At 37.8% G+C, this 22,537-nt stretch overlaps 1 protein-coding gene across 1 annotated transcript in view; it reads right to left on the minus strand.

Annotated features, from left to right (window-relative positions):
* Positions 1–6,406: 6,406 nt before the first annotated feature.
* The window catches only part of LRRC58 (leucine rich repeat containing 58), an 18,205-nt gene continuing 2,074 nt past the window's right edge, over positions 6,407–22,537 (minus strand). The window contains exons 2-4 of the mRNA XM_007943877.2: positions 11,003–11,131; positions 9,672–9,949; positions 6,407–6,615 (exon numbers count right to left, since the gene is read on the minus strand). Of these exons, the coding sequence (XP_007942068.1) occupies positions 6,407–6,615; positions 9,672–9,949; positions 11,003–11,131 (616 nt within the window). The remainder of the gene's footprint in view (positions 6,616–9,671; positions 9,950–11,002; positions 11,132–22,537) is intronic.

The following is a 22,537-nucleotide window of genomic DNA, read 5'->3' on the forward strand; positions in this document are numbered from 1 at the left end:
GAAGTAGATTGCCCAATCTTCCTTCCAAGGAGTGACTGGTGGGTTTGAACCACCAGCCTTCTGGTTAGCAGTCAAATGCCTTAGGCATTACGCCACCAGAGCTCCCTATTTTGGACTAAATGCAAGAAACCATAGTCAGTAAGATGATCTTACCAATTTCTTACTAGACATGCATCCATAAATTTGAGACTGTGGGAAGCAGAAGGAACTCTCATAGACAGAGACATGGTCTACTTCATCTTTTATGTCTTGCATCTATTACAGGGAGTAAATGCTTAATGTATGTATTTGTGCACTAAATACATTTAATAAACAGATGAGTAATGGTATAGCATGTAATCAGCCAAATATCAACATTATAAATATTTAAGATTTTTTTTTTAAGAAAATGCTTGTCTGTAAGTTAAAACACTATTAGTTTTCCAGAATACAAAGTCAGATTTCAACAAAATACTTTTAATAAAATTAGGCACAATGTTTGATAAGGCAAAATTCACAGAGGTCAGTTAACATAAGATCACATTTTTTTGTATGTTCTGGAGGAAAAGGTAAAGGAATTGAAGTAACTTTTTTTTTAGCATTTACCATTATGTAAATTTGATGATAAACTATATCTTGCCCTGAAATACAATTGCTGAATGTCACTGAATTATATTTAAGTTTTAAATATCTATATATCTGTAACTAGGTCTAATTCACAAGACTTCAAATTTAGAAAATGAAAAAATTAGATCATAAAAAGCAATTTGACCAACGTAAAAGTAAATTCTCTTTTCAGTATCCTTTGTTGATACCTTGAAATCCCAAACATTCTAAAAATTGAAATACTAGTTCTTCTAAAACTTTCTCCCACTTTTTGTTTCTCATGAATACAAAGTGGGTTCAGAAATGCAAACTTCAATTGTAGGCACACAGTTCTCTACATAGTTGTTGAGGTTAATAGTCTTTCTTAACAGTACATCAATGTCAACCATTTCAGTTAGTGAAAGGATTCTCTTAACATCAGCATACACAGGAAAACTGGTCACTCAACAATTCTTTTTTGCAGTACCAGCATTAGCAATGTCAATCTTAACCTAGTTTCTTCCCTAACTGGAATTCAAGATAAAATAGTCTTACCCAATTTATTCAGTCAAAAAAAATAACCAACTACTGGTAAATGCAGGCAGTCTCTCTACCATGGCTTTCTGGTATGATAGTATATAAACAACCTTCATTACACTAATATATATTATTATTTACTAGATTGAATACTGTCTCTTACAACAGTAACTAAGATTGACCAATGCTAGGCAAAAGTCTAGTAGCACCCAAATCAATATTACCCTGTGAGTATTCAATAATGTATAATGTCTGATAGTGAATTGCTCTTCTCTACATCAATACAGATGTGCCAAAAATAGAAAAATAATGGAGATATTTACATGCAAAAAATATTAAAACATACCCTTCTTTCACCCTAGCATTACAAAGCAAACCAATGGGAACGAAACACAAGGCCTCATGGTAGTATCTTTAGTGGCGTTATAGACACGAAGTGCATTAGGAACGGCTATAATCCTTCAGTGGAGCCAGATTAATTTTCTTTTTAAGGTACTAAAAGAGGATATACCTTTTCACTGATTTTAAGGGATACCTGATTCTTGTGGTTGTGACTTTCTGTGGCAATGTGCACGACTGGGGTTCCATTCCCAGAAGCCCTACGTTTATAGACATTAGGCCCTATTTTGGAGGAGTCTCTCAGGATCAGTCTTTCTCCCTTAAGCCATGTGCAAAGGGTCATGAGAAAATCCCAAACAACTTCTAGTGTCCGGAGCTTAAGGCACAAACTTTCTGATCACAAGTGAAAGCACTGCTCTCATTAAAGAGATCATGAGTATAATGAAAATACAAAAACAGATGCTATGATATTCATTAGATTAATGTTACACAGGATGTGGAAGTTAATATAGAGACAATGATGGTCAAAGTACTTCTTTTCTATATAGAAGGAATTAGAGGTCATAGTGCCTAAAAATCTATATAATACTTGTATATGGGTGTTTACTGTTACATACCTAGCACACTTAAAAACTATTTTGGACTAACTGGGGAGTAATATCTATGCTGATATAATAACATATCTATGCTGACATAACAACATACCTATTTTGAGTAAGAAGAAAGGGGGTTAGGAAAAATTAGGTATTTCTAAATAAATGCAGCATAACTAATTTACATACACATAGTGCAACTGATGAAATTTTGTCTTTTTATAAAATCGTAAGATTTTATAAAAAATCTTATGAAGGTTTAGGAATAATAACCATTTAGCTTCTTATATAAGTAGCTATTGCGAAAATGCTTTAAAAGGTCAAACTTTATTTGTACTAATTACTTGCTTACCATGAAAAGGTAAACATTAACCTAAGGGTACCTGCTGTACCACAAATTCTAGATTAATGAAGTATTACTTTCTCCCTTTGGCAAGATCAAAGTTGACTGTTAAGAAAGTCCTACTACTTGCTGACTTATCATTATGGACGGATGTGAATAATCTCCCAACACAAAATGAACAGATTTGGTGACAAAGGATTTCAGATGGTAGTCAGTGGGCCACTTAAAAACTTACTTTTAAAACAATTCACTATTACTTTATTGGGCTTTCCTGGGTCTCCCTAAGAGTCTGGTAACTCCCTTTCCTTGCCCTCTGTGGCTTTTAAAGACTTCTTTCATTTAATACTTCTGCAATCAGCCTTTACCTCCTCTCCTTTCGTTTAAAATTGGTATTTACAATGTCTGATAGAATTGGTCTGCAGTATCACCCTGTACTAGTATGGCTGTCTTTTATTTTCTCTAACTTGAGGTACTGTTTAAAATGCAAGTCTACTTTTAAATCTGGCAAATATCAGGAATTTTGTAACAAGAGATACCTCTGGCACACATTTAGAAGTAAAATATGATCACCCTCAGATATACCTACACAACTCAAATACAGGTAATACTCAGAGTCCTTGCAAGTTTGCCCTGAGCTCAGCTAATCCCTGGCACCAAAAAGCAAAATGTTATTAGCTTATCTTCCTATTTCATAAAATCTTAGGACTACTTCACCAACACAGTTTCATGACACACAGAAATGGATTCGTAGAATAAAGATTCTAAGAATCTGTACTCTACCATCCCAATTTCAAATTTAGTATTGAAAAATCCCATTCTAAAAATATTAATGCTTTGGTCCACCCACATGAGTTTTATCTACAGAAGTTTCAGTCACAAAAACTATCCAAGTGGAGCATTATAAAAATCTTATTTCATTATGAAAATTAAGACTTTGCAGTTTTTGTAAATCACTAAAAAAAAAAGAAAAAATTATGTAGTTTAAACACAAACATGACATTAACAACTAAAGAGCTAGGCTATCATTTTAAATATATACTCCATGGTTTGAAGCTCATTATCTGGTTTCCGTAATATCAGGTCCCATATATCTTACCTTCTGGTTAATTTTTTTGATCATGAGTTATGAAAAGAGGGAAGGCAGAAAAAAGAATCAGGGAAAATCTTAGAAATTATTAGCAGCTCTTGTAAAAGGTTAGATCAAAGGTCAAAAAAAAATAATGAAATTAACACCTAATATGTAGATTTCATTAAAAGTCACCAAAGATGGCTGCACACTGATTGTAGATTTTCAACTGTTCATACAGAGAATTATAACAAATATTTTGTTGCAAAACAGTATGGCAAAAATCTATATTGTATAATAAAGGCTAAAAAAAAAACTGTTTCTGGTTGAACCCATCTATGCCTACAATTGTATACCTTCTTTCAAGGAAGCTGGAAAGGGCTATATAAGGTTAAGCACTATATTTACATACTTAACTCAAGGACTAACTCTTAGGAGACTACCCAAGACATTACTCAGGTCCAGCTGGTAGACAGCTGGGAAGCAGAGGCATTTAAATCAGAAAACTTTTCATATCAATTTGGGTATTTTTCTATGAATACATTATTTTCTATGAAAATATTTTATGTTTCTTAACTAAGTCACCCACTTCTAAAACATTTTGGGCTTATCAATTAAGCACTGCCTAAGTCACCTTTAAGGAGCTCTGGTGGGGCAGCCCCTAAGGCATTTGACTGCTAACCAGAAGTTTGGCAGTTCAAACTCACCAGCCACTCCACGGAAGGAAGATGGGCAATCTACTTCTGTAAAGATTTACTGCCTCGGAAACCCAATGGGAGTTGCTATGAGTTGGAATCGACTTGATGGCAGTGAATTTGTTTTTTCTGACGTCATCTTTACCTTTCATATTTTGTAGTGTGCAGCTTGCTGTGGCTCAAATAAAGAGCCCAGGTGGCACAGTGGTTAAGTGTTCAGCTGCTAACTGAAAGGTCAGTTGTTCAAATCCACCAGCTGCTCCCTGGGAGAAAGATGTGACAGTCTGTTTCCATAAGGATTTACAGCCTTGAAAATCTTATGGGGCAGTTCTACTCTGTGCTACAGGACCACTATGAGTCAGAATCAACTCAAAGGCAGTGGGCTGGGGTTTGGTAGCTCAAATGGGAAGTAAACAAAGTAGACTTACTTTTTATTTCTTCCAATTTATGATACAATTACTCATGTACTACTTTGCTAGGAATTAGAAACATACTGGATTACTTCTACAGACAAAGATGATTTCTAAATCAAAACAATAAACAATCTTACTGTATTATATAACAAAGTGAAAGGGTCACACTATAGCAGCGCTTCACAACTGCAGTTCATGAAACTCTTGTGATGTTTCATGAATTAACAAACTATTCTACATTGTTTTCTTCTAAAATAAAAATGATAAATATGTGAAAAAATACCTAAGACAAGTATATATCACTATTATATAACAATCTAGATATATGTAATCCAGACATATGGGCAATACAAATGGTGTGCCCAATCATGAATGCCAGGAAGTCAGAGAAGAGGTCACCTGATATACTAATCCATGTCTGACCTGCACATTATAGCATAAGCAATATTTACCAACAAACCATTGTTATTATATGCTGATTGTCTAATGATTGCTAGTCTGTGTTGTGTATTTCACAATACCAACTTACAGTTGTATTGTGATTCAATTTTTGTTGCATATTAAACTATTAATATCTGGTCATTTCTTACAGCAATCTGTGAAACTATTTTTCTGCTATACAATAAAGTACACAATATTTTTAGTCAAGTTTTTTTTTTTTTTTATATTTCATCAATGTAATATTTTCAGCCAGTATTCCACGGTTAAAACTAGTTTTAGAAACTGTTCTATTTTATATAAACAAACTGACTCCTGCTCCCAATTTTATTTGGTTAGTTGTATTAGTTTAGTTATAACTAAATTAATAGTTGTATTAGAAAGTTACAGTGCAGTATATAGACAAAGGCAAGAGTCACAGGTGACTTAAAAAAATTTAAAATTCATTCTCTCTCTCATTTAAGGCCAGACTGTAAGAGATTTCATCACTCACATCCCCTATTTTTCTGTAGAAAACTAGTATTCTGTCTTATGATGAACAGCTTGATCAAGACTATGGCCTCCCATTAAGTGTCAAAGTGATCTCACTGAAGGGGATTCACTTTGTAATTAAACAAAAAAACGAAGCTAAGGTACCATGAGCTCAGATGTCAGATACAGAGTTGTTTACCTAGTTCTGATAAAGCATATTTTAAAGTGGTCTGTATAGTATAATCAGGTTATAGACAGCTCTAGCATTATTTCTTGAATAAGATTCTATATCCTCATTAGGATTAAGGCACTATACTAACAGCCATTGCTGTTAGTTACATTAGGGTAATAACCACCATGTAAAACAAAGGAGCAGAACTGAAGAGTGGTAGTAGTATTCCACACACAGTTATATTCCCTACTTTACCAAAGTTAGTAGGTCAGGAAGGTGTAAGCCCTGTGTAACCAGTTTATCTGAATAGTGCTACAATTTAGAAATACAGGCAATATAAAAAGGGAGGTGTCCACTCCTCTTTAAGACAATTTTCAACCTAAACCCAAGGCCAACTCTGGTAATAGTAACAGCTCTCATAGTTTCTTTCTTCATCTCAACTGCCACAAGTCATGGTTTATTACAGTACTGATCTTCAGAATGTATCATTCATTCTGCTGGGTGATTCATGCAAAACTTGAGTGAAAACTGCAAATAATTAGCCAAATTTGAAATTGCCATTCAGAGTAAATTATATTCAAAGAATCCAAATATGCAACTGGATTTGTTCCTGCTGAGGAATAAATGAAACACAAAATCTTTCACATCATCTCCAATACTTATGTAGATATTCAAGATGAAAATGTGTTGAGGTTCTAGTGAACTTCAAACTATTTCTTCTCTAACCACCTTTTCAGCACAGTCTTTTAGTGTTTCACACCACACTGCGTTCTTTTCAACCAAGGAGAACTTTCTGCATTCTGTGCGCAGCAACACTGGCTTCATCTTCTGAGTCTGATTCACTCTGGGATGTGGAGCTGTGAGAGGCAGAACTGCAAGGGGAAGAGCATTCTGGGGAACACAAGTAATGCATCAGTGGGAGGCGGTACTTCCCACAGAAGTCCACAAATTTAATTTGTCTAACACAGCAGTCAAAGTAGACTCCTGGAGAGAAGAAGGAATACAAAGTAAAGTAATCATTACAAAGCAAAAAGAACCAGTTTCTTTTTCAACCCTTTCCCCAGGATTCTTGAGAAACGGGACATACACTCTCCTCTATTGTAAATCTTAGGCTAAGTAATCTTAGGCTTCTATAGCAATATTGTAAGGTCTTAGAGGTGGCAGTTTGGCTTCAAACATGAAACTAAGGGATTGTTTTAAAAGGAGCTGGCACAGAAAGCATATTGTTTATTTAGCTAGTTTTCTCTGGGTAACCTGAGGGGCAGTGGCTCATGGAGCTTGTAGGATATCTAACGTGCCCTTTTTTTATACCCCAAGCTACCCCTTGTAACCACTCTATAGTCGGGGGGGCTTAAAAGAAAACTCGATTAGTAGTAATCTTAACCAAGAATTAGTTATTATACTCTTACAGAAAGGGGTTAGCTTTCTGTAAGTATCCCTGTTTCTTACATCTGCATAAACTCCTTATCTATAGTTCCAAAGCTGTTTCACAAATGGTCTCACTTGACTCTCACACAATTATATACAAAAATGAGTATTTCGCTCTTTTGATTCCTAATTCCATACTCCTGTGCTGTTTGGCCCTTCTGCTCAGCATTTCTCAGTCTTTCAGAGGCCTATGACACAGGAAATCTTATCAGATTACCTGGAACTCTTGGAAATGGGTGACAGGAAGTAGGCTGGAGCTTAGGACACCTATCTTAAATACTAAAGCCAGGCTGATTTGATCAGGAAACAAACTAACCCCAAAAACAATTTCTAATAATGAAAATAATTTCTGTGCACTGTGACTTAAAAGGCTATTTTCCATTTTAGTGTGTACTGGGACCCTTCTGCTCTTAAGGGCCTCTGGAGTATGGCAAAAAGATGTTAATAGGGGTGGGGAAATACACTGAGGCCGATTCAACACACACCAGACTCTCACTACACATTGACTGATTTATTGAGTTCAACTATCCATGAAAAGAGACATTTGGACATGTAGTACATGACAATGAAGCTAAGTCATTAGCTTAGGGAAACGTGTTGCTGTGCCTGTGTTCTAGCTAACCCTTAGAAACATACTACACATTCGAACACACACAAGCTCACAACTGTTGCAGTGTAACTAGAACATCTAGAACTATGGGTCTCATTGTCAGTCTGGGGAGGAATTTCAACCTCTATACTTAACCTAAGTTTCCTCTAGCACATCTACTCTGTGTGTAGCACACAAGGCACCAAAGTAAAAAGATGCTGTATAAAAAAAAGGAGAAACAATATTTTCTTTTTTTTTTCCTGATACCTCCCCACTAAGCTTATAGTAAAGCTAAACCAAATCAAACCCACTGCCATCGAGTTGATTCCGACTCAAAGCGATCCTGAAGGACAGAGCAGACCTGCCCTATAGGGTTTCCCAGGCTGTCAGTCTTTATGGAAGCAGACTGCTTCATCTTTCTCCTCCAGAGCAGCTGGTGGGTTCAAACTGCCGACCTAATGGTTAGCAGCCCAACACTTTAAGCACTGCAAGTAAATCCTGCAGTAAATAAGCATAACTCATAGTTTAAAAAAGGGAAATTCATGGTATGTTTCCCTGGTTTGCTGCTAGCTAACTGAGTCCACCCAGAGGCACCTTGGAAGAAAGATCTGGTGATCTACTTCCAAAAAGTCAGTCACTGAAAGCTTTATGGAGCCAAGTTCTAGTCTGACACACACAGGGTCATCATGAGTTGGAACTGAAGCAAGACAACTGTGTGTAGTTGTTTTTAAAGAAGAGAAAAGATTTAGACCATTAAGCATGAAATCCTGGTGTGAATTCCCTTGCCACTGTTAAAGCCAAGGTAACAAAGAACCACAGAGAAAAGCTCAAGTACTTGTAATTTGGTACAGCTCAACAAATTTGCTTCTAATTTTAAGAGTGCTCACAAATGGCCAAGAGCATTGTTCTTTTTCCTTTTTAAGTCAATAGGGTCTTTTTTGTGTTTTTGTATTCTTTGAGGAATTTAATCATTTTCTCCCTTTTTAACCTTCTAACCATCTCAAGACAGGATGATATTTCCAAGGGAAGTATCATTTGGTTCTAATCATCACTATGCAGCATGTGCTCAGCCCCTACATTTAAAGGTAAACATTTCTGAATCCTTATTAAACTGATGTATATATATATATATATATATATCATACACACACACACACACACACACACACACGTCTTTTAGTAGTATTCTATGAAGGAACCAAAATAAAAATACCTGACATCAGTCTGACCAATTCCCACTCCCATACCCTGGCACTCCAAGCTCTTCACAACTCGGCCTCAAGGTACCTTTTCATTCTTGTCTCTCATGACTCCCCGAACTGTACATATGAGTCAAACTATTATACCCCCAACATTCTGCCTATACTATTCTGCCCCTACTTTGCTCTTTCCCTCTAAAAGTTCCTTATCCTCAATCTTACCCTATCAAAATCCAAGTCATCTCTCAAGGCATACTTCAAGAATCATCTCATCTTTTTCAGATTTAATTATATATACTGGGCATTCAGAAGAGCATAAAGTTCCAGGGTACCTCCTGAAATAAATACCCACTCAGCCTATTTTCATACGTCTTGAATCATTCTCTATAAAGGTACCTAATGCAAAAGAATGGTGAGTTTAGGAAAATGTTTTTCAAATAAATATGGAAGTTTTCCAAACACCTGAGCCCCTTTTAAAAATAATTAGGATAGTTCCCATTTTCTCTGTATGTCCTCTCATTTTACTATTTTACTTTACTATCTCATGAGAGTTTCAAGACAAGATGGGACGTTTTACGCATTCTTCCTTGTGTTTGAGTCCTAAATTATTAATGGAAAAAATTAAAAAAAAAAAAAAAAAGCCACAGAGGGTAAAATATCTTACTTTGTGGCAAAAGGCTGACAAAATGAAGGAAAGAAAAACAGGGACTAAATGCCTTTGTCTGAGAGAAGACTTACTAATTAAAACAATACTTAGATCATCTAGTGTAAAAAAAAAAAAAAGAGCTAAATGTGTACAAAATATGAATCATGAACTTACTTACCTCCACATTTTGGGTTTGGGCAATTGCTGGCTAAACTCAAGTATCTGAGAAGATTTCCAGGAAGATCATAGGGAGTGTAGGAAATGTTTCGGGTTTTAATAGTCCGTGCAGCTAACTCCAGGAGAGTTGGAGGATCATAGGTTAAATCTCTAACAAAACGAACCACCAATGGGTTTCCTCGCAAACTCAACTCTTCCAACTGAATAAGGTTGAGGATTTCTCGAGGCAGGTATGTCAGCAAATTATTGTGAAGACTTAGGGAACGAAGCGAATGTAACCTGGAATGAATGCAGTGCAAAAATCAATGGCAGTAAGCAACATAATTATCAAGAAAGTTAAATATTTTTCTTTAGAAATCCAAATATATATGTGTGTGTTTATATATATAAACATACACAAATACATGTATGTATATATGTAAAGAGCTTGATTTCCCCATGAGAATGAGAAATTAAGATGAAGGTCAATGGAAGTAAAATGAGAAGATACTATAACTAGACCAGAATGCATATCTGGACTTTTGCCCATGGACTCTTCCAAAAAAACAAACCAAATCTCTTATGCTCAAATTGTTTCTAACTTTTAGTGACCCTATAAAAGAGAGCAGAACTGCTCCATAGGGTTTCCAAGGCTATAAATCTTTACAGAAGCAGACTGACACATCTCTCTCCTGTGGAGCAGCTGGTGGGTTCAAACTGCTGACCTTTCAGTTGGCAGCTGAGTGCTTTAACCAGTGCACCACCAGGGCTCCTTATCGAATCTTAGAGAGGTGGATCTAGGTACTCCTAGATATTGTACCCCACTGTCTTCAAGTTGATTTCATCTCATAAAGACTCTATGGGACAGAGTGGAACTTCCCCGTGGAGTTTCCTAGGCTGTAAATCTTTATGGAAGCAGATTGCCACATCTTTACCTAATGGAGTAGTTGGTGGGTTCAAACCACTGACTTAATCAGTGTGCCACCAGGGCTCTAAATGAAAAGATTTCAAATGCAACATAAATCAAGATCCTTTACATTATAAAGCCTAATTAGGATAGGATGCTTAATATCATATACAAAAGCATTAAAAGCCACATACGACTAGGGTGATCAATGCCAAATTTATGCTCTAATTTTGAACATATATTTCGAGGGCTAAACCAGAACATTCAAAAACAGTATTAAAAATAAGCAATCTAACTTCACAGGAAACCTTACAACTATAATTCTCATTTATCACCTACTTTGAAAATACTTACTTCTTTTCTACAGGTAAAACGTGGGTGACTGCAGGATTTAATTCCTAGGTGTAGATTTCTACATATACATAAACTGACTGAAAACTACTCACTGTGAAAGCTGAGGAGGCACACTTTGGATTTTGTTGTCACATAATACCAAGTAATTTAGAGAAGGCAGATTTGCTAATTCGGGGGGTATTTCTTTGATGAAATTTCCTCCAAGATATAAACACTCTAAACTGCAAAAAATAAAAGAACAAAAGAAAAATAAAAAAGTAAATAAAATAAAAGGTTCAGAAAATACTCCATTATCTCTACTACAATGAACACATTTCATCTATTCATTCAGCAACTGTTTTACTTAGAATTTGCTATGTGATAATCAGATTCTAGAGAAATAATGCAATCTTCAGGGACCTTATTCTGTATCTAAGCAGACAAGACACACTAATGTTAGACAACATCATAGTTAAACACAAAGCAAGGCCAAAAATAAGCATGACAGCATTAAAACATAGGAACAAGCAGAACAATCCATTAAATGATATGAGCTGAAAATAAGAAAAGACCAGACTAGTTCTGATTTGGGAAAGGCTTTCCAAAAACTGTTGTGACTTCAACTGGGCTTTGAAGTAAGCACATTTTGATGAGAGGTAAGAGGACACTTCAGATTGAAGGACAGGGTTTTTATGGGGCAATGAATACACCTTCTAATAGAAAAAAAAAATTCAAGTTGAGGAACCCAGACACAAAACTGAGAGAGGCCAGATTACAGGAACCATGAATTTCTGTCAGTTTATTATACTGTAGTGGTTTGCATGTTGCTATGATGCTGAAAACTATGCCACTGGTATTTCAAATACCAGCAGGTTCACTCATGGTGGACAGGTTTCAGTGGAGTTTCTAGGCTAAGACTAGGAAGAAAGATCCGGTGGTCTACTTCTGAAAAATCAGCCAATGAAAACCCTATGGATCACAGCATATTGTCCAAGACTTCAGCTTATTTACTTTGGATAATTCATCAGGATGATTCAATCGCAGGAGAAGGATATCATGTTTGGTAAAGCGGAGGGTCAGTCAAGGTGAGGGACACTCTCCATGACATGGAATGACACAATGGCTGCAAAATGGAATCAAAAATACCAATGATCATGAAGAGGCCACAGGACCAGGCAACATTTCATTGTGCTACATACATGGGGTCCCCATGACTCAGAGTCTACTTGACAGCACCTAACAAGAACAACTTGCTTGGATTTGATGTACTTACTAAGCAATGGGGAAACCGGAAGCCTTTTTTGGGAGAGTAGAAAATATGTCTGGACTTGTGTTTTCTATTACCATGGTATAGCACAATATAGTTTTCCTTTCTGTTGTACTCATCAAGTTTCCTTTTGTTCCATCTCCCTCTAACAATTTTGAATTGTGTACGCTATTTCTAGTTTGCTAGTAGTTACACCTTTAGTTCCCTTTCCTTTCCCTCTTACTCCCAAACATACCCAAACTACCTTCTCTCTCCTTCTCTTCATATTATCTTCCAGAATTAGTCTACCCTGATTTGAAAATAAGCTTAAATATGTTTATTTCCAATCTATGATTATTCAGATTCATCAGTATGTTTTGCTGATTTCTTTGCTCACCACTGTTCTGGCAGCTTGCCATTTCTTTTAAAGTTTATTTTTCTTCTTGGAGTACATCCTTTAGAAATTCTTTCAGCAAGGACTCATGGTAATCTTCGAGTCCTTTGTCTCAATTTTTATTTTCCCTCACTTTTAAATAATAGTTTGGCTGGGCATAAAATTCTAGGTTGACAGTTATTTTTCCTGAGCACTGAGAAGATACTACTTCTTTATCTCCACTATGCAGTATTATTTGTAGGTTTTCTTTTTTCTCTCTCTCCTTAGGTGTTTTTATGATTTTCTATTTAATTATCACTGTTCTGAAGTTTTACTATATAATGTGTCATGATATCATTTTATTTTTGTTTATTCCTCAGTATTTAGAGATCTCTCTTTAGTTGTGGGAAATTCTCCACCACCAATACTCTTTAAACAGGAGCTCTGGCAGCATAGTGCCTAAGGCACTCGACTGCTAACCAAAAGGCTCGTGGTTCAAATCCACCAGCCACTACTCAGAAGGAAGGCTGGGCAATCTACTTCCATAGTGATACCGCCTTGGAAACCCAAGGGAGGGGTCTCTATGAGTCGGGTCCAACTTGATGGCACATAATTTAAACACTGCTTCTCCTACATTCTCTCTATTCTCTAAAATTTGTTAGACAGCAGTTTGAACTTCTGGATCTATCTTCCATGTCTCTTGACATTTCTTTCATATTTTCCATTTCTTTATCCTTGTGCTGTACTCCAGGAGAATGACTCAGTGAGATCATTCATCTTACTGATTCACTCTTCACCTGGCTTCAGTCTACCATTGAGTCCATTTAGTGAGTTTCTAATTATATATTTTCATTCTGAGATTTCTAATTGGGGATTTCATAATCGTTTTTTAACTTCCAATTCTTGTTTCATTGGTGAAATTCCTTCCTTTACCTCTCTGTACTCAGGTAATATGCTTATTTAAATCCTTTTCAGATTACCTTATCATATACATTTCCTCAGGTACAATTTCTTTCATTTGCTGAATTTCTTGTGTGGCTATCATAATCTGTCTTTCTTCAACATGTGGTGATTCAAGAGGCCAGTTTGAATCTGAAGTTTTATTATTTTCAAAATAGACTAATGATATTTTTTTTCTATTCCTGATTGTGAAAGCCTTTCAAGATTACATTTCTCTCCTTAGATATACAATGTTTAGTAAAAGTAAGCAGACAATTTTAATTTTGGTATATTATTTGTTCTTTCAAAGGTAGAAAAAATCAATTTTCTGGTTACAAGACTAAATTCTCCTATATATAAGTGCTTAAGCACTGGTGTAAAAGGTTCCTAGGTAGGGTTCTGTGACTCTATTGACCATGGCATAAGTTCAATAAGGTCAACATCATCAGTTAGTACGCACTTACTCAGAAATCCTGTTTTACAATGATGAGTTACTGGAAGAGAATACAATATTATAAGTCTAGTATTATGAGTCTAAATAACAGAAACTACTTTGGAAAAGGAACTAAGTGAAGATGACTCGAAGCACTTACCAATGAAGATTAAAGACTACAGTCTGCAGTATGGATTACACCTCAACATAAAGAAAACAAGAATCCTCACAACTTAACCAATAAGCAGCATCACAATAAATGGAGAAAAATTATAGCTAGCTAAAAGGATTAAAGTGAGACATGTCTTCTTCTGTCAGTGCTTTGAGACTGGAGGGTAGAGAAACAGAAAACCAAAAAAGCAAACTCTCTGCTGTCAAGTCAAACCTGACTCATAGTATTGGTTTTGGTTTATATACTTATACATGTGTGTGTCTCTGATTTTGCTCCTCTAGAGAACCTAGTCTAAGACAGTTCCTCTGGAGTAAATGAGGCTAGCATTGTGAGCTACAGATTGTGGATTTAGACTCTTTCCATCAAAATATAAGGTTTTCCTTCAGCAAGTGAATATAATAACCATTTAACTGATTTAGAGTTGTATTTGTTATTATAATCTTAGAAAAGTAGGTATAGTTTGGGGCTGTCAGCCACCACACCTACCCACTACCATTGAGTTGAATCTGACTCATAGTGACCCCTCCTTGGGTTTCTGAAGCAGTCTCACTACAGAAGTAGATTGCCCAACCTTCCTTCCCAGGAGTGACTAGTGGGTTTGAACTGCCAGCTTTCTGGTTAGCAGTCAAGTGCCTTAGCCACTATGCTATCAGAGCTCCCATGGAGCAGATGGAGGGTTCGAAATGGACCTTCTGTTTACTAGCTGAGCACTTAACCACTACATCACTAGGGTTCCTCACAGGGCACTTTAGAACTATGCATTTGCAGATGCTACTCTAAGAAAATTGTTTTCTTAGAGTAGCATCCTCATATTGAATCGTGTTCAAGTGTTATCACTCACCAGAGCTTTCAAAGTACATTTTATGTTCAAAAGCAGCAGAAGCACAGAGGTACTGTCTCTTGGTATTTGCCCCAAAATAAGCCAACAAAAGATAGAAGGCAAAGGGAAGAGGTTGAGAGCCAGAGAAAAACTAGGCATACGGGTATAAATGGGGAAAAGAGTTTTTATTTAAACCTAAAAAAAAAAAAAAAAAAAAAAAAAACACCCACTGCCATTGGGTCATTGGGTCAATTCTGCCTCACAGTAACTCCCACTGGGTTTCGAAGGCTATAAATCTTTATGGAAGTAGACTGCTTCATCTTCTTCCTATGGCGTGGCTAGTAAGTTTCACTACCTATCTTCTGCTTAGCCACAGCGCCACCAGAGCTCCCATTATTTATCATCTAGTCAAGTCACCTATCTGTTTTCCAAAGATGATAATCTACTGTACATTGATTTCAAAACATTAAGGGCAATACATTTTAACTTTTACTTTGTCAGAATCTTCATATTTCCATTTTCTAAAACAAAGTCAAGCAGTCACTGAGAAAGGAGTCATCAACAGACAGGAGCTCTGGTGGTGTAGTGCCTAAGGCATCTGACGGCTAACCAGAAGGCTGGTGGTTCAAACCCACCAGCCACTCCATGGAAGGAAGATTGGGCAATCTACTTCCATAGAGATAATGCCTCGGAAACCCAAGGAGGGGTCACTATGAGCAGTCAGCAAGAAAGGAGTCATCAACAGAAGGAAGGCATTATTTGAGAAGACAAGACTGTAAGAAGGCATTTCAATGAAATTGACTTGTGCTAAAATCTACTCTTTCACCCAGCCCCTAGAGCCTGGCACTTTGAATTCGGACTTAAAGCCTACAAAATTGTAAGAGAATAAACTGTTTCTTCAAGCCATTTAATTTGTGGTATATTCCTGCAGAGCGGTACTAGGTAACCAGAACAAAGGACAATGACTCAGATGTAGGATTGAGAGAAGGTGAGCTTTGCCAGAATATTCATATATAGTATAGTGGATGTAGGCCATACTCCCAAGAAAACTCCCGTTTCAACTGACTGGCTGCTCACATCAGGTCACAAAATGGAGTGTGATTATATAATATCTGCCAAACAACTGAGAATCATACCCTGGCCAAACTTAACCATCACAGGAACTCTGTTAATCCTGAAAATAAAAATGTAAGCACCTGCTTATTTATGATACTTCAAAAGTTATTTTTCAGAAATGCATTGACCCATTTCACTTTAGTTTTGTGTATTTCACTGTACATGAATTATATTTCAATAAAATGTATTTTTTATAAAAGTTACTTTTCAGAATGAATTTTTAAAGATTTTGCTTCCAAGAATCAGGATCAACAAGGTATCCAAAACACGTACAAGACACTGTGCTAAATTTAAAGAAGTCAATGACACCAAATAAGCCAAAAGTATTCATTATTTAGAGACAAACAAAATCTCCTTCCTGGAATACTAAAAGATGGGAGGAAAGGGGACATGGCTGGCAGTTCAAACCCACCAGCCACTCCTCGGAAGGAAGGTTGGGCAATCCTACTTCCGTAGTGATACTGCCTCGGAAACCCAAGGAGGGGTCGCTATAAGTCGGGGTCGACTCGACGGCACATAACAACAACAACATAAAATACATACAACACAAAAATTGACATTTTAACCAGTTTTAAGTATATACTTCAACAACATTAATTACATTCACTTCTTGTGCAGCCATCACCATTATCTATTTCTTTGTCTTTGGTTTTGGCGAGTTTGATGATGATATGTCTTGGTGATTTTCTTTTGGAGTCTATCCTATTTGGGGTTCACTGAACTTCATGAACGGCTATATTCTCATCTTTCATCATATCAGAGAAATTCTCTCCCAACAAATCTTTGACAATTTTCTCTTTGTTTCTGTCTTTTCCTATTCTAGAATTCCAATCACATGCAACTTATTCCTCTTGATGGTAACCCACAAGACCCTTAGGGTTCCTTCATTTTGCTTGATCTTTTTTTCTGTTTGATCCCTTACCAAAGTCGTATTCAGGTATTTGTCTTCAATCTCACTAATTCTGTCTCCCATTGGTTCAATTCTACTCCTTTCAATGTGTTATCCATTTCTGAAATTTTAGTATTAATCTTCTGGATTTCTATCTATAGATTCTGTATCATTTCTAATTTTTCATTTATTTTGTCATTTTGTTCTTGTATTGTCTTCTGAAATTGTTTTAGTGTTCTGTCTATGTTTTCCTTAATTTTGTCAGTGTTTTCCTTGATCTGGCTCTTAATCCACTGAAGGTACATAAAACTCTTTTGAATTCCTTATCAGGTAGTTCCAATGACGCTTCTTCCTCACAGATGTTTTCTGGGTCTATAAACTGGTCCCTTGTTTCTACTACTTTATCTTGCTTCTTTGTGTGCGCTGTGATGGTCTGTTGTCTCCAAGACATTATGACATTGTTGTATTTATATATAATTGGTGATTGTATGTTGGTGTGGTTTGCCCAAAACATTTTCTTTGTTTTGATATCTCTGAGTAAGCAGGGTACTGTGTTCCTCTAGTTGGTAGTTGGCAGCACTTAGGCACTCACGACCTGTCACCTGGTGGATGTAATTGAGAATGAGAATGGGTGCACTCTTAGCTGTTTGTGAAGAGCAGTTAAGGATGAGTTGGCCTTGTATTGGTTGTTGTTTATCATTGGCCAGTTGGTGAAGGAAGTGATGGTCCTCACTCAGTAGGTGGGGCTTCATGAGGTGTGGGTATAGTTGGTTGTACCACCATGCTCGCTATCTCCCACTCAGTTAGATAAAAACAACAAGCAAAAAAGACACTAAAAAAGTGAAAACAAGAGAACAAAAAAAACACTAAGTGCATAAACACACAAGAACAGTAACAATAACAAAAAAGGAATGAAAAGGCACTAAGTGAGAAGAAATACAAAAAGAAACCCCCACACACACAATATCTGGGGAGAGGGGAATAAGAATAAAAGAATAGTATAGAGACAAATGAGAATACTGCAAAAAGAAAAACAAGGATGGGAAGAAACAAAAGGAAGAAAAAAGATAGTATCCAGGAAAAGAGAAGAGAAAAATACCAAAAAACTAGAACTGGGAAAGGAAAAGGCAAGAATAAGAATAAAAATAAAAAGGGAGGAAAAAAGAATAATTTTTAAAACAAACAAATGTGGGGGTAGAGGGTGGGGCAGGGTACCCAGGCTCAGTCAGAACACGTAGACTGGGATGGAATTTCTGCTGGTCCAGAAGGTGAGTGGATGGCCACATCTTTGTTCACCAAGAGGGTGTGGGATATAAAAGTAACTAGGGGAATATTACCCCTTTCCAGTCATCAGCTTCCAGTGTGGTTGCTCCTGCTGTCCTCGGCAACTAAAGCATATTTCCAGATTTCTGGGATAGGAACACTACTGCTTTAAATATCCAAAATGGCCATACTGCTTGTAACTATTCAAAATGACTGCACCCTCACAACAGGCAAAGTCTACTGCTCAGTTTGTCTCTTCATCTACTATTTTCCTTTCTAGTCACCAGCCACCAGTAGAGTTGTCCATGCAGCTCTTGGTGAGCAGGGCTGAATTTCAGGATCCTGCCCAGGTCCTAACATCATTTGTAAATATTCAAACTGGCTGTGCTGTGAGGATATCCGACAGCATGGCTAGTTTAAATAAAGACAGTGGGTAGACAGTCCCTGGAGAGGGATATCATGCTTGGTAAAGTAGAGGGTCAGCAAAAAAAGGGAAGACCCTTAATGAGATGGACTGACAAAGTGGCTGCTCAAGCACAGTAAGGATTGGGAGGATGGTGTGGGACCAGGCAGTGTTTCATTCTGCTGTACACATGGTCACTGTGAGTCAGAGCTGACTGGACGGCATGTAACAACAACGATGATGTCTAGAGAATCCATGTATACTCTAAGAGAAAACGGTGTTCCTGGGCAGGTACTTCAGAGTTTAAGTGACTGAAACTCCACCATCTACATTTTTAAAGCTTAATGCATTGTTTTAGTAATAAGTACCTTTGAGGGTGGAACCACGTAACTCTCAATTGTCATTATCTTGCCTCAAGCAAGTCATTGACTGTTGTTGTTGTTGTTATGGCCCGTTGAGTTGGACCTGACTCATAGCGACCCCTTCTTGGGTTTCCGAGGCAGTATCACTACGGAAGTAGATTGCCCCATCTTCCTTCCAAGGAGTGGCTGGTGGGTTTGAACTGCCAGCCTGTTAGCAGTCAAGTGCTTTAGGCACTATGCTACCAGAGCTCCTATTTCCTTATCTGTCAAAAGAAATGGCTGGATCCGGTCATTGCCAAGACTGTTTCTACCCTTTATACATTTGAAGCAGTTAGTATCTGGAGCATGACTTAGGGAGCATTTGTACTGACTGTAGTCAGTAGAGAGAAATTGAGTATATAACTAAAAGATAAAAACACTGATGTTAAAGTTCCCATACATTGTTGGAGCTAAAGGCACGGTGACCATAGGCAGCACCGATATTAACTCAGAAAATCTGGTCAACTAGGCAAATGGCTTTGACCAATCCTCCTGATCATATATGCAATGGAACAGAAGTCAGAAGAATTAGATTCTAGTCATACTCTGCCACTGGGAAGAGAGTATAACTGCTCTTCCCAGTGGCAGAGTCACTTGAGTGGTTTGGACTCAAGTGACTGACCCAAGAGGTCAAATCTAGTGCTACCAGCTATTGTCTTTGTGATCTGGGGTCTTAATCCTCTAAGCCTCCCTTTCTTCTGAAAAAAGGGAGCATGTCATTATGAGAATTAAAAAAGCATATTTGGAAGAAAAAAAAAAGCATATCTAGAGCACCTACAATAGGGTCTACTACCTTCTAAGCATTCAATAATTGGGATTTTGGTCTACCTTTTTTTTTCTGTGTAATGGAAGTAGTATTTGCCCTAGGTTCTTCTTAGTATATCGAGAAAATTCAAATGAGGAGATTGAAATTATGTATTATGAATAGAAGAACTACGGCCTGTTAATTTTACTGTTCAAACTCTCTCCAACCTTCTATTTCTCATCATTTCTATTACATCATACTAGTACAAGCTGTATCATCTCATCCTGCTACAGCAGCCTGTTTCTAGCCAACTCCCAAATCCTCTATCTTTCCATCCCCTCTCCACTCTATTCTTGTACAATAAAACAGATGAGCTCTGGAGGTGTAGTGCCTAAGGCATATGACTGCTAACCAGAAGACTGGTGGTTCAAACCCACCAGCCACTCTTCAGAAGGAAGACTGGACAATCTACTTCCATAGATAATGCTTTGGAAACCCAAGGAGGGGTCGCTATGAGTAAGCACTGACTTGACAGCAGTGAGTTTGGTTTGTTGAGTTTATGTGCACTTAGAATAAAATTCAAACTTTATCACAGCCTTCAAGGCCTGACATGGCCTTGGACCTGCCCTGATTCGTATTTGTCACTTTCTTGCTCAATTCCTTACTATGCTCCAATACAATGTCCTTCCTTCAGAATTTTGGCACTTATTCTTCTTGCCTCTGGCTTTTTATGCACATAGTTCCTTCTACTTGACTGGACCCTAGTCTATACTCATGGTTAATTCTTACTCTTCTTTCAAAAGCTCAATTCAAATGTCACCTGCTTGGTACAAAACTCAAAATCATTTGGAGGCAAAAAAAAAAAGAAGGTGGGGACCGGGTTTGCTGGTCCAATGGAGCCTGATGTAACCACTGAGACTATGGCCCCTAGCTGCCCTTCAGGTCTGGAATTGAACCCACAACTGTGGTTTCCAGCCAAACAAAGTACAGGCATGTGAGTTAAACATTTACCTCAAGTAGACACACGCCCTGGAGAGAACAATCATGGGAGAAGGAAGGGCTGCTTATGCACAGGGAGATAGCTCAGGGTGCAGAAGAGTATGAAGGGATGGACACTGGGAGGAGGTAACTATGGGGAAGAAGTGGGAGGGGAGCTGCTGCATTGTAAATTTTGGTCAATGACATGAGACAAGGTGTATGTGAACTGCTGTATGAAAAGTGAATTTACTCTGTAAATCTTCACCCAAATCCTAATTAAAAAAAAAAAAATGTCACTTGCTCCAGGACCAGACAAAATCAGGGCCCCCTGTTATTTCATCTGTAAGTGTTCAGAGAACTTTAAACAACTGTAACTAAATAGTAAAGTTTATAGTTAGTCATTTAATGTCTATCTCCTCTACTAGTATTTTAGCTACCTGAGGAATGGGATTAGGTTCGCCAATTGTGGTTGATAAGGTTGTATGTCAACTGGGCTATGATTTTCAGTGCCTTGGCAGTTGAATGGAGCTATTCCTCATGACGAGATTGGATGTGATATAAGCACTTCCATGATGGACTCTGCTGTGAGCTGCCAATGAGGTAAAGGGGAGTTCCCTTCAGGGTATGGTCTGCTTCCAGCATATATGGAGAAGGTTTGAGAAAGGTCTCTAGCTTGTTTCTCATTTGGACCCCACATTTAGGGTCCATCATCTCCAGTTCCTGGATTTGAACCAGTGGCCTGCCATGTTACCTGTCAATCCTGGGATTCTTGCCTTTGCAGCCAGCAGCCTGCTACACTGCCTGCCAATCTTGAGTTCATGAGCCCCTGCAGCTGCATGAATCAGGCAGTGCTAAAGCCCAAGGTGAAGTGGCCTCCACTCAACCCCTAGAGCCAGCACCCTGAACTTTGACTTCTAGCCTAGTCTTCCCCTAGAGCCAGCACTCTGAACTTAGACTTTGAGCCTCCTAAACTGCAAGAGAGTAAGTCTGTGTTTCTTAAAGCCATCTACTTGTGGTATTTCTGTTATAGCAGCACTAGAGAACTAAGACAGGAGCTCTGGTAGCATAGTACCTAAGGCATTTGACTGCTAACCAGAAGGCTGGTGGTTCAAACCCACCAGCCACTCCTTGGAAGTATGGTTAGGCAATCTACTTCCATAGAGAGACTGCCTTGGAAATCCAAGGAGGGGTCACTCTGAGGTGGATCCGACTCGACAAAAGCGAGTTTGATTTTCTTTTTTTAGAAAACTAAGACATCCACAGGAGCTCTGGTAGCATAGTGCCTAAGGCACTTGACTGTTAACCAGAAGGTTGGCGGTTCAAACGCACCAGCCACTCCTCGGAAGGAAGGTTGGGCAATCTACCTCCGTAGTGATACTGCCTCGGAAACCCAAGGAAGGGTCTCTATGAGTCGGGTCCGACTAGGCGGCACATACAACAAGACATCCATGTATCCCTAGCACCTAGGACAGCACTTGACACACGGTGAAACCAAAACCCAAACTCACTGCCATTGAGTCCATTCTGACTGATAGTAACCCTTTATGACAGAGTAGGACTCCCCCCACAGGGTTTCCAAGGCAAATCTTTAAGGAAGCAAACTGCCTCACTGTTCTTCTGTAGAGCAGCTCTTGGGTTCAAATCAATGACCTTCTGGTCAGCAACTGAATGTTTTAACCATTATGCCACCATAGCTCCTGACATATGATAGATAGTCAATAAATATCTGCTGAATGAATAAATGAAGGATATTTTGTCCAAAAGCTTCATTTTACAGATTAGGAAATTTTGGGAAGAATATGTCAAGTGATTGCCTAAGGCTGGGAAACCCAGAGTTCTCCTTTCCAAGTCACTATTTTTTTTTTTTTTT

Source organism: Orycteropus afer, unplaced genomic scaffold (assembly GCF_000298275.1).
Source record: "Orycteropus afer afer isolate SDZICR_OR568_19922 unplaced genomic scaffold, OryAfe1.0 scaffold00114, whole genome shotgun sequence".
Taxonomy (NCBI): domain Eukaryota; kingdom Metazoa; phylum Chordata; class Mammalia; order Tubulidentata; family Orycteropodidae; genus Orycteropus; species Orycteropus afer.